The sequence below is a fragment of the Sinocyclocheilus grahami genome, unplaced genomic scaffold, assembly GCF_001515645.1.
Source record: "Sinocyclocheilus grahami isolate Dianchi unplaced genomic scaffold, SAMN03320097.WGS_v1.1 scaffold900.1, whole genome shotgun sequence".
Taxonomy (NCBI): Eukaryota; Metazoa; Chordata; class Actinopteri; order Cypriniformes; family Cyprinidae; genus Sinocyclocheilus; species Sinocyclocheilus grahami.
Window position 1 is genome coordinate 210,602 of NW_015506079.1, and position 12,675 is coordinate 223,276.

A 12,675-nucleotide genomic window follows, 5' to 3' on the forward strand; every position below is an offset into this window, starting at 1 on the left:
CCCCCCAAAGTTTTGTTGATATTGGGAGTGTAGGCTATAAAAATAATACTTATGCATTTTTTTTTCAGTCAATATTAAATTAATAAAAGAACTATGAGTTTCTCTTTGTAGTGTATTTTTTAGGTTTGATACCTTGATAAGTAAAGTAAACTTGAAAGTAACTTGAAAGTAAAGTAATTAGTAATCTGATTACTTTTTAAATGCAGTAATCAGTAATGTAATCAAAATACAATTTTAAAGAAGTAATTAGTAATTTGTAGTGGATTACTTTTTTTGATCAACTTACCCGACACTGTATATATGCAAACAAAAGGCACAGAGACCTTAAAAATGTTAGACATCAAATCACCCGATACTCTTACATTCACTTACAATGTTTCAATTATCTAAAACTCTAAAGTTGTGAAACTCTTTCATCTGAATGATCCACAACATACAAGTAACTCTACATCAGAATAGTTGAAAGACAAAATGTACGTTTTGGAATAGCCTAATTAAAGTCCACACTTATGGACCAGGAACATACAATTTTTTAGCTTGAGCTAAAACAGTTAAGCCTTCCTTTCTGTGGTGGATTAACCAGCTCAAAATTAATAAATGTATCTGAATTCTGACTCATTCCTAGAGCTGCATCTAATGGTTGCCTAAATATATACAGGTAAATCTAAAAAAAAATTGAATATCATGAAAAAGGTCAATATTTTTTGTCACTCATTTCAGAAAGTGAAGCCCATATATTATATAGATTCATTACACATAGAGTGAAATATTTCAAGCTTTTATTTCTTGATATTTTGATGATTATGACTTACAGATAATGAAAACCCAAAATTCAGTGTCTCAGAAAATTTTTATATTGTGAAAAAGTTCAATATTGGAAAGTCATGGTGTCACACCCTAATCAGCTAATTACCTCGAAGATGAGAGACACCAGACCCAACAATGCAGATGACCTGAAGGCCGCTATCAAAGCAACCTGGGCTTCCATTACACCTGAGCAGTGCCACAGGCCGATTGCCTCCATGCCACGCTGCATTGATGCAGTAATTCATGCAAAAGGAGGCCCAGCCAAGTATTGAGTGCATAGAAATTAACATACTTTTCAGAAGCCTGACATTTCTGTTTAAAATATCCTTTTTTTTATTGATCTTATGTAATATTCTAATTTTCTGAGACACTGAATTTTGGGTTTTCATTATCTGTAAGCCATAATCATCAAAATTTCAAGAAATAAAGGCTTGAAATATTTCACTCTATGTGTAATGAATCTATATAATATATGGGATTCACTTTCTGAAATGAATGACAAAAAATATTTAAAAAATGATATTCTGATTTTTTGAGACGTACCTGTAAATATAAAAAACAAAAGCAAAATAGAAATGTTAACTTGGAAGAATGTCTATATAAAAAGGGTCTATATCTATAAGGTCTTCTACATCCAATTACATATTGGATATATATATGTGATTTAGATAGCAGTAATGATAAAAGTTACCTAGTTGCTTTTAGTGTATATTAGGAAATTTGCTTTTCAACACCTTGATAATGAAAGTTAGACATTATTAGTAAAACAAAAGGAGATTTAAATTAATCATTTTGCATAATGCCCATATTTTTTTAACAAGGGAGATAGTAAACTGTGAAATTCATCATTTGTCTATTAATGTACATTTTGAAAAGAATATGTAAAACAAAATAATAATCTTTAGGTTTGGTTGAGATCAGTTTTTTGTTGGTTATCACACAACTTACCTCAGTATCTCCAGTTCACACTTTACGTTCTCCAGTCCAGTGCAGAGCAGCTTCACTCCTGAATCCTGCAGATTATTACTGTTCATGTTCAGTTCTTTCAGACTGGAGTCTAAACCTAGAACTGTAGCCAGAGCTGAACAGCTTATGTCTGTTAAGTCACAATCATTCAGGCTACAAGGAAAACAAGTCACATTAGATTGAATACATACAGTAAAATACAGTAAAATGCATGAGCTAAATACAAATATGAAATGTATTATCAATCTATTACTCTTACATGATCATTAAAAATATTGTAAGATTGGTGGGCTAGACTGACATTGCAACTACAAAATCATTAGTATGTTTGATTAAGTGACAAATTTGCTACATAAACCAAACAAGAATACCATTTTAAGGTTTATAGCTTTATTGACGATGAGTTTTATATTTGAAAGCACTCTGTCTTTTGAGGTGGAGAATATGGAGGTTAATTATTAGAACACTAAGAAGTTTGAATTATCATTCAAACAAAAGAAGACTTAAATTAGGAAGTTGCAGTTAGCAATAACTTCATATTGGAGTGAAAATAACAATGGAACGATGTGTTTATAATAAATATATGCTAAATAACCAAATAGTATTAAATGACTTACAGAGCTATTTTGGAGTTTTTGATGACTGCTGATAATCTAATGAGACACTCGTCTGATTTCTTGAATTTCTGAAGCTCAAACTCCTCCAGCTCCTCCTTTGATGTCAACAACACAAAGGCCATAGCAGACCACTGGGCAGGAGAAAGCTCAGCAGATGAGAGACTTCCTTTGTTAATGTGGGTCTGAATATCTTTCACCAGAGTTTGATCATTCAGTTCATTCAGACAGTAGAACAGATTGATGGATCTCTCTGGAGACAGATTAGCTTCAAATTTCTGCTTGATGTAGTGAACTATTTCCTTTTTGCTTTGGTCATTTTCGTCTTGCTGTGTCAACAGACCTTGTAAGAGTAGCCGATTGGACTGGATTGACAGGCCAAGAAGAAAGCGAAGGAAAAGGTCCAGATGTCCATTGTCACTCTCAAGCGCTTTGTCAACTACAGTCTTGAGCAAATCAGTCAAGGTTTCATTTTTGTTTTCCTGTTCTGTAGAGTCATGAACAAACACGCTTTTCTTGTTCATGTCTAGAAACAGATGTGCATAAAGGGCTGCAATGAACTCTTGAATGCTCAAGTGAACAAAGCAGTACATGGTACCAAGAATGATCCCTGTTTCCTCCTTAAAGATCTGGGTACACATGCCTGAATACACTGATGCCTTATAGACATCAATACCACAGGCTTCCAGATCTGATTCATAGAAGATTACATTGTTTCTTTCCAGTTGTTGAAATGCCAGTTTCCCCAGTGAAACGATGGCATCTTTATCCCAGGAAACATCTGGTGTGTATTCTCCATCATACTTTCGTCTGCTCTGCTGGATTTGAAAGCGGAGAAAGTGTGTGTACATTTGTGTCAGAGTCTTAGGAGTGTCTCCAGTGTTTAATTCCTGCAGTGTTTTGGAGGCGTCATCCGCCTGATTGTTTTTCTGATCATTATTTTTTTTCATTTCCAAAATGTTTTGGAGAACAGTGGCTGAAATCCAGCAGAAGACTGGGATGTGGCACATGATAAACAGACTCTTTGATTTTTTTACATGATCAATGATTTCTTTGGCTTGATTCTCATCTTTGAATCTTTTTCTGAAGTACTCCTCCTTTTGTGCATCATTGAATCCTCGTATCTCTGTTACTCGGTCGACACAGTCAGGAGGAATCTTACTGGCAGCTGCTGGTCTGGTGGTGATCCAGATGAGAGCAGAAGGAAGCAGATTTCCCTTGATGAGGTTTGTGAGGAGAACATCCAGAGAGGCTGGTGAAGATACATCAGACCACGTCTCATTACCCTCAAAGTTTAGAGGAAGACGAAATTCATCCAATCCATCAAGGATGAACAGGACTTTGTACATATTCCTCTTTGCAAGGTTCAGTCCTTTTGTCTCCGGGAAAAACTGAGTTATAAGGTCCATCAAACTTTGTTTTTCTTTATCCTGTAAGTTCATCTCTCTGAATGGAAGAGGAAATATGAAGCTGATTTCTTGATTTTCTTTTCCTTCAGCCCAATCCAGAACAAACTTTTGCACAGAGACTGATTTTCCGATGCCAGCAACTCCTTTTGTCAGCACAGTTTTGATCTTCTTGTCTTTTCCAGGTTGAAATAAATGTGTGCATTCAACCTGTATCTCCTGTGATTCATGACGCCTGGAAGTAACTTCAATCTGTCTTATCTCATGTTCAGTATTGACCTGTTCACTACAACCCTGAGTGATATAGAGATCTGTGTAGATGTTATTCAGAAGCGTAGCATCACCTTGCTTAGCAATTCCTTCAAACACACATTGATACTTTTTCTTTAGGTTTGATTTAAGATGCATGAAGACCAGCTTATCTAAACACAGGAACAAAAATATATTTTCATTAAAATCTTATACATTTATAAGTGACAATCTGTCAGTCTATGTTCATAAGACTCTTACCTTCTAGATTATCAGCAGCTTCATCTTGCTTCATCTCTCTCAGGAAGTAGAGTGTGAGATCAAGAGCTGCTTCTTTGATCCTGCACATGTCATCTTTATCCCTCACAAAGTATTGTGTGTTTTCCTTTTTTAATATTTTCTTAAACTTTTCCAGCTCGTACTTCAAAAATGTTATTATTTTGTTCTCAAGATCCTAAAAATAAGCAAGAAAAAAGGTGTAGAACAAAAATTAACCAAATTGTATGTTCACATATCAAAAATGCTTAAAATATAAATAATTTACACATAGAACAAAAGTCCAAATGTAATCTAGAAGAAATGTATTCTATTACCTGGAATACGCTGTGGAGATTTTCTCTGAACTTCTTGTGGAAGTGGCACTTCTGAACCTTTGTGTCTGATTTCTCATGTTGAACCCTGTCAGGAAAATAAGGCTGGCCACTGATCATGTTAAACAAAGTAAAGAATAATCACAATTACCAATAGGGTTTTATTTCTGGAAGTACTTAAGGAATTATTATTTTTTTAACTAAACATTTAGGTACACGTTCACTTTCAACCTTTTTGCCAATTGGGTATAAATATAAGTTACAAATAAAATTGGGTACGAATATAAGTTCTTATTTTCTAACAAACTGACAAAATGATTCATACTTTCATATATATTATACAATGCAAATACATGTATGTGCACTGTAAGTGCATTGTATTAAATTATTAATTTAAATGTAAGTACACAGTAGTTAAAGACACTTACAGAAATATAAAGTGTATGTTTACATTTTCTGATCCAGGTAGGCTACAGGTTACTAGTGTATAGGCATAATCATTTTAAGATATTTATATAGTATTTTATTTTATAACTGATGGGTCTTGCTTTGTTTTTATACATATTTTTGTGATGTTTTATTCTTAAATATCATCTCACATATTTGCATATTTACAAAAGCCATAATTAGCATGGAAATGTGCATGAATCCACCACAAATTTCGCTTTGTAAGTGTATTTCATTCATTCACCTGACTGAAATGTCACTGGCTAATGTAATAGTAACATAGACCTTAGTAGTATTTTAAATAATGTTATGTAAAGCCTGTAAATATCTATTACACATACTTTTTGCTATCTCTGGTGAAACCCAAAGTGTCCATGCACACACTCACTAGATTGGAAATCCAGCATGGCCACCATACACAACAAGCCAATTGTTAAATTGGAATGAAGCTCCAGACCAAGTTCACTAGAGTGAAGCAGCTTGCCAGACATTTTGTATTGTGTTTTATTGTTTTATTTAGTCACGTTCTCTCATATACACCAGAGTAGAGAAATTAGCCAATGTAGTGCTATAATGCAAACACATGAAATACCTTTTGTTTGGTTTGTTCTCACTGAAGTTTGGTGGATCACCTTTTGAACGGTCACTCTTCACAGACACATAGCTGGACACATGTGAGCCTGATCTTACACTAATGACACAAAGAACAGAGAGAAGACTCGTGTCTGATGGCTGCACACACTCTCATTCTCTCGTCCTCCACAGAAATAGTTTTTTACTAAGGAAAATGGAAAGCAGCAATGTCCCTGCAACAAAGCTGTTACTTCAATTAAATTACATGTTTATCCAGTTTCTAACATCTGTTAATGAATGTCTGATTTAAAAACATTGATTTTGTTCAACTCATTACTTCAGAATAATTTGCTTCAGCATACAGATACCCACTGCTAAGGTTTAGTTTGACTGTGTCAATAAATTGACTGTTCTGAATTGGGAAAGTCTCACAAGATTCACTGTGTTTGACTGCATCTGCCTTGATTTTCACTACACAAAATAATTGGTGCTGAAAAAAAATTCTGCTTAAATAATTTCTGGTAGAAATCTTGCCCCCAAAACCTAATGGTTTTCTTGATTTGAGATTATCCAAAAAGCGTCTTCAGCTTCAGTTGACGACAAAAATCAGATTTACTGTACAAATAGTCACATGTCTTCATTTTTAGCTCATAACATTTGTTTGACCTTTTTTTAATGAAACTGTTCCTAAAAGGTTCTGGGTTTTGAAACCCAGATTTCTAATGTGGACTCAACAGTATATTCTGTCTGAACTGCTAGAATATATATATATAGTCTTTGCTTTACCTTTGACAACTATTAATGTTGGAGAAACATACAAAATACCTTTTGGTAGGTGATGGTGTTTTCTCAATGAAGTCTGGTTTTGTTTTATTTAGTCACGTTCTATCATATACACCACAGTTGAGAAATTAGCTAATGCAATGGTATAATAAAAAACACATGAAATACCTTTTGGTCGGTGTTGTTTTCTCACTGAAGTTTATTGATTTATCTTTTGACTGGTCACTCTTCACAGACACAGAGCTGGACACATGTGAGCCTGATCTTACACTAATAACACAAAGAACAGAGAGAAAAATGCTTTACTACGGAAGGTTGTCATGTCTGATATCTGCACATGCTCTCGATATCTTGTCCTCCACAGAAATGCGTTGTTTGCGACCGCAGTTAAGTTTGCGAATTCAGAATTCTTTTGGCTATAAATCCGCAGTGCACTGTCATAGACATTCACAGTGCCGTTTTGGTCAGTTAACCTCTTGAGCTTCAGAGGAAGAAAGATCTGATCTACAATTAGTAACATGATCATTGTCAACCATATCTGATTGACCTAGAAATAGTGCAGAATTTCTTCTTAATTTTTGATCATGACATTTGTTCAAAAAATATTCCTGACAAAGAAAATCCAGCTTACATACGGTTTGAAACCCAGATTTCAGATTCTCCACTGTTCCACTGCCTACTGAACAAATATATAGTCTTTGCTAATCTACCTGTGACAAACTACTAATGTTGGAGAAACTAACAAAATACCTTTTTGTAGATGATGGTTTTTTCTCACTGAAGTCTGGTGGCTTAAAATCTTTTGAACAGTCACTCTTCACAGACACAGAGCTGGACACACGTAAGCCTGATCTTACACTAATGACACAAAGAACAGAGAGAGAAACATTTTACGACAAGAGTTTCATCAATCTCATATGAAGACATCTGATGTTGCAAACAGGAATGAAATACATTTGACCTTCAACAATAACTGTCTTATTCTCATCTTAACCATAGGAAGAGAAATTTAACAAAAGTATGTAATGTTTTGGACACATTCCTTAACTTTTTCTGTGTTTGATATTTGAATCAATGGAAATAAAAATAAAAATCTTGCCACTCCACAAAGATTCAGTGGGATGGGATCAACATGTTTGTTCACACTTTCTGAATTCCAGTTGGTTTGGGATGCTGTCATTAAACCGGCATAATTTCAACTTCTCCGCTGCCAACCAAGTTTCCCAGCAGCATATAAAAGCATGTTGAAATGAAAGAGAGAGGATCCTTGCTCCCCTGCTTGTTTGCCTTGTGTTGTGTTTTTGTATTGTTTTTGAGCTAGTATCATTTGTTTGGTGACAGTTTTAATCCTACCACTTTGTTATTATTTTGCTATTTTTTTCCATTCTGTTTCCCCCCCTTCCTTTTTGTCGTTTGCTTTGTCCATAGGAAACACAGATAGGTGAGAAGTCACGTGACTTACATAGTGCAATATATAGGTAACTCGACACCCCGGGTAAGAAAGTGAATGCCACCCTTTGTAAGTTTTGTTTGCTAGTTGGATTTGGGAAGTTTAGGGTTCTCGGCGCTGAAGAATTGCTTTATTTTTATTTGTCTGTTAATTTGGTTAGAAGTTGAATTATGAGTTAGATCTGATTTTTCTGTTTTCGGTTTCGTTCATTTCTTTTCTTTGGCGTCACTTGCATCCCTTTTTCTCTTGTGCATTACTTTGCTATCTTGCCACCAACATTACTCCAAATTTTATCATCCCCCTCGGTCCATTAGATCACACCAGCTGCACTGCCCAAAGGACGGCCCTGCCCCAGATGCACCAATTGGATCACTTGTTATTGTTTGTTCTGCCACAATATAAACTTCCTTTCCGTCATGAAGGAAAAACACCCATGCATTCCTCCACTGGACTCTAAACAAGGGATTTTCCTACAAACCATATTCTTAAGTGTTTGTCTCTTCTAAACTGACTTAATAGACACAAACTAAACTCAGTTTCAAGCCCTCCTCCCCCCCTTATTGACATCTTCATATTTGAACATTCAAAAAAAAAATTTATTTATTTATTATTATCTATCTGCAGCCATATTAGAAGAACAACTCTAGGACTGGCTCTAAAGTCTCACCTCTGTTTCTCCGGGAGACTCATCTCAGACGGAGAGTCGGTTTACTTCAGATCACTTCAGAACATCCTCACAACACAGGCCTCTATATGTTTATTACTATGCAGAGATAAAACAGTGTTAAAATACTGAGAAGGGGGAAAAACAGTACACATATATAGTTTTCTAATAGCAGTGGTGGACGAAGTACACAAATCAAGTACTTGAGTAAAAGTACAGATCCGTATAATAAAATATTACTCCAGTAAAAGTACTCAGTTTTCAGTTTTACTCGAGTGAAAGTACAAAAGTACTTGATTTTATGTACTTAAGTAAAAAGTACCGATAGATGTTTATTTTGCAGTTTTATATAGGCTACTTTTATCATTTCATTTTATATTAGCATATATTTTTTTATAATCCTACTGCTCAAAATACCTGGGATTTCCCCAAAATTACCAATAAGGAAATAATGAATATAATAAGGAAAATATAATTCAATTTTCATAATGATTTTGTTCTTCTCAAACCTTGTCTGTGGTGTAAAAACACCCCTGGTCAAATGCCTCCAGAGGGCATCACTTCCCACTTTGATAATTACTGTAGTTACCATGTTCTGGACATCACATCCTTTATTTTCCCTCAGATGTAATCAATCTAGGTGGCTGAATAAAAATATTTGGGACTTTATTTTTTTTTTAATTACCTCAATTTAGCACCAGTAAGCTTGTTAGCTAGACAGTTAGCATCAGCTAACATTTACTTATTTTCAGCATGGTTATGAATAAACATTTATATTTGTCTACTCTGCTAGTTGATCCAGATACACAGTAACTTAGGCTATGTGTGTTGATAAACAATATAAAAACAGACATCACATAGGGCTAAATGCATAGCATTTTAGTCAAACTGCTAACGTTACAGCAGCGGGGAAGATGAACGTTCGTGAGTTATTTTATTGAATCTGTGTTATTTTTTTTACCTAAAACATAGAGACTGATGTTAATGTGTCTGCATTCAAGCATTTCAGTGGGCTTAAACAGATCACCCTTTACAGCAGATTTAGTTCACAAACAACTGACAGTTTTGACCTAAATATGATTTTCAGTTACAATAATTAATCCTAAAATTCAACATTAGTAACTTACTTGTAACAGCATCAGACCCACGCACGCTCACAAGATCTCCCGGTTACTTGTGAGTTCAGTTCACTGGAGACTCGCACTAAACGGTTCATTTGATTCAGTGAGTTGTCGACTCGAGAACAGCTGCAATCGGATCATTTCAATTCGTGAATGAATCGTTTGGTAATATGTGCGAACCGATTTAACGGGTTCATTGAAAAGAATCAGTTCGTTCTTGAATCAGACACCGCTTGCACGTGATATATTATAAGGAGTAACGATAAGTTTTATGAAATGTAATGAAGTAAAAAGTACGATCTTATGCTTTGGAATGTAGTGAAGTAAAAGTAAAAGTTACTCAAAATAAAACTACTCCAGTAAAATACAAATACTTGAAAAATGTACTTAAGTACAGTAACGAAGTAAAACTATTTCGTTACTGCCCACCACTGTCTAATAGACACTAATTTATTCAGTTTCTTTTTTAATGAAATTCTTGTATCAGTCCTTTTCACTTTGACCTAACCTCAAATTATCTCACAATAACGTTTTTTTCCCAGTAATTATGATGTAAGTACTCGATATAATTTGTAACAAAAATATGCTATTTAGTCATATAACTGATTCGTTGCGATGTTTCTTTAACAAACCAAAAAATACAGAAACAGAACCTTAAGAAGTTTAACAGAACATATTCGCTGGGGTTTATTTTCTCCTCTAACCGAAAGACTTGGGTAAAGTTGGTTTTATATTCGTACATTCAAACTTCTCCGTGTTCAAGAACTTTCTAATTATATGTGCAATAAAGTTTGCCAATTCTAATCAGCGACATGATATTGAAAACCACGATACTGACCAACGATTGTCAAGTAACCTACTACATTTTTCACAATCGATAAACAAACAGTATTGTTCAATGGCATACTTACTTGCGAACGTCTAAGTGTGTCCAGTATGTCTAACGCAGTGTGGCAAACAAGTTAGGGACCATCTAAAAAGTTGTAATTTTTTTTCATTGTGTACAAACAGCCAACTACATTTTAGCCAACTACAGATGTACCAGCAAATATCAAACATTATATGTTCTAATGCTAAAGATTTTCTCTTAGCAACAATAAAAAATTGCCTTATAATGATGGTGTTTGAAAAGACGTTTGGAAATGAAAAAGAACAGCAAGTACATGAACTGAAATTTGGTAACAATCCAGACAAGTGGAAATCTCCTGAACATAGTTAATGCTTAATTTTTACAACTGCTTTTATTTATTTATTAATTTGCCTCTAAATGAACAAGTACTGTACCGGGAGGGCTCGGTTCACTTCGTTTTGTCATGGCCACGATCATATTAACTCGTGGGAACGTGATATGTCGTGGCCACGAGATCATTTTGTCGAGGTAACGCATCCTTATATCGTGGCCTGTTGAGGGAACGACATATTTTTCTCGTGGCTATTAGTTCAATGCATAAATAAACCTGCATTACCATAGCAACCTGGGATTATCAGAGATTGAGTTATTAATATTTCATTTTGAATTAAGAAATTATTATATTATTATTAGAAATGATTACATTATTCAATTATTAAATTAACCATAGGCCTAGGCTACCGGACTGTACCTGCAATGTAGCCTAGACAGCAATCAATTGAAGTTTATCATGAATAAATGTTACATAAAGTACTTAAACATTTTTACTGGAAGTGCAGTTTAAAGGTTGAATTTAACATACATTTCATTTTCTATAACTATAAATATCATTATGTTTCGTTGAGGAATGAATCATTTGCATAGTTTCATTTGTAAATGAAAACACAATGCTCATTTATTATCACATACGGAAGTAAATAATCATAAAGTCAAAACTTCATTGTCATATTTGTCAGGCGTTTACAGCATTTGCCAAATATATGGTAGCATATTAATAATACTAGCCTAATTATACAGAATGTTAATTAGGTAAAGAGAGACACGAATTGAAAGGGGAAATAAGCATATATAACATATAAAATATAGCCCTAACCATTTAATATTATATTATTATAATATTATTATAGTTATAATAATAACAACAACAACAATAATATACAAATATTAAATAAAAAGACACGATCACCAATTGAGAAGATAAATGTTCCCAAATACAACAAATGGATGTCGTTCCCTCAACTTAGGATCTGGATGCCACGACTACACATTGTGTGGCCAGGACATAAGGATGTAATTTCCTGGACAAAATGATCTCATGACCATGACATTTTATCATGTTTCCAAGAGTTAATATGCTGTGGCCACGACAAAACTAACCGAACATGTCCCTTCCCTGTCATCGCAAACAAGAACTGTGACGCAGACAGCAGTGTTATTCACGATACTATCAGCACACACGAGACCACAGATCCAGACACTGGTTTTATTATTGCTGGGGACTTTAATCAGTGTAAACTGCATTCAGTTCTACCAGAATTTCATCAGCACGTCAACATTCCTACTCAGGGTTCCCACTCTTTCACGAACACCAGATTCAATGACTTTCAAGGACTTTTTAAATCACCATTTATTTTATATCAAGCACCTTTCAAATTCACACCCCAGTATATGTAGTGTCATGAAAGACCTTACAGTACTTAACATTTCACTTACACTTAACATGTACATTAAACATTTCAGAGTAATAATGTTTTGAATGTGTAGGTTTCATAAATTTAGACCGTTTTGAGCAGTTGTGTTCAAAGGAATTTAATGAAATCCATTGAAGTCAGTACTGGTAATAAAATTCAATTTCTAAAATATTGATAAAATATGCATCAAACTGATTTTTGCTGTAGTTCTTGTACAAGATTTAAATTTGAAAGAATTTCTCGATTTTAAAATGAATAAAAAGTGGTAAAATGTTGTAATAACATGGTAAAACCTGTTAACATTAAACATGTGCACATTCACTCAAAAGATACGTTACTAATTAATAAATAAACTCAAGTCAAAATAATTTTGTAAATTACTTTTTATTGTAAATCCCATTTTT

The 12,675-nt window shown here is 34.2% G+C and overlaps 2 protein-coding genes across 3 annotated transcripts in view; both read right to left on the reverse strand.

Moving 5' to 3' along the window:
- Positions 1–12,675, reverse strand: part of LOC107563973 (protein NLRC5-like) — a 93,301-nt gene that overhangs the window by 23,715 nt on the left and 56,911 nt on the right. The window lies entirely within an intron of this gene.
- On the reverse strand, positions 2,387–10,610 carry LOC107563961 (protein NLRC3-like). 2 transcript variants are annotated; one of them, XM_016248932.1, is made up of 8 exons: positions 10,582–10,610; positions 8,553–8,648; positions 7,186–7,293; positions 6,604–6,705; positions 5,672–5,770; positions 4,636–4,720; positions 4,304–4,496; positions 2,387–4,215 (listed from the first exon to the last, which is right to left on the reverse strand). In XM_016248932.1, exons 2-8 carry the CDS (start codon positions 8,573–8,575, stop codon positions 2,387–2,389), a joined length of 2,439 nt encoding a protein of 812 aa, XP_016104418.1. In that variant the 5' UTR covers positions 8,576–8,648; positions 10,582–10,610. The 2 variants fall into 2 exon arrangements, with proteins under 2 accessions (XP_016104418.1, XP_016104416.1); XM_016248930.1 differs by lacking the exons at positions 5,672–5,770; positions 6,604–6,705.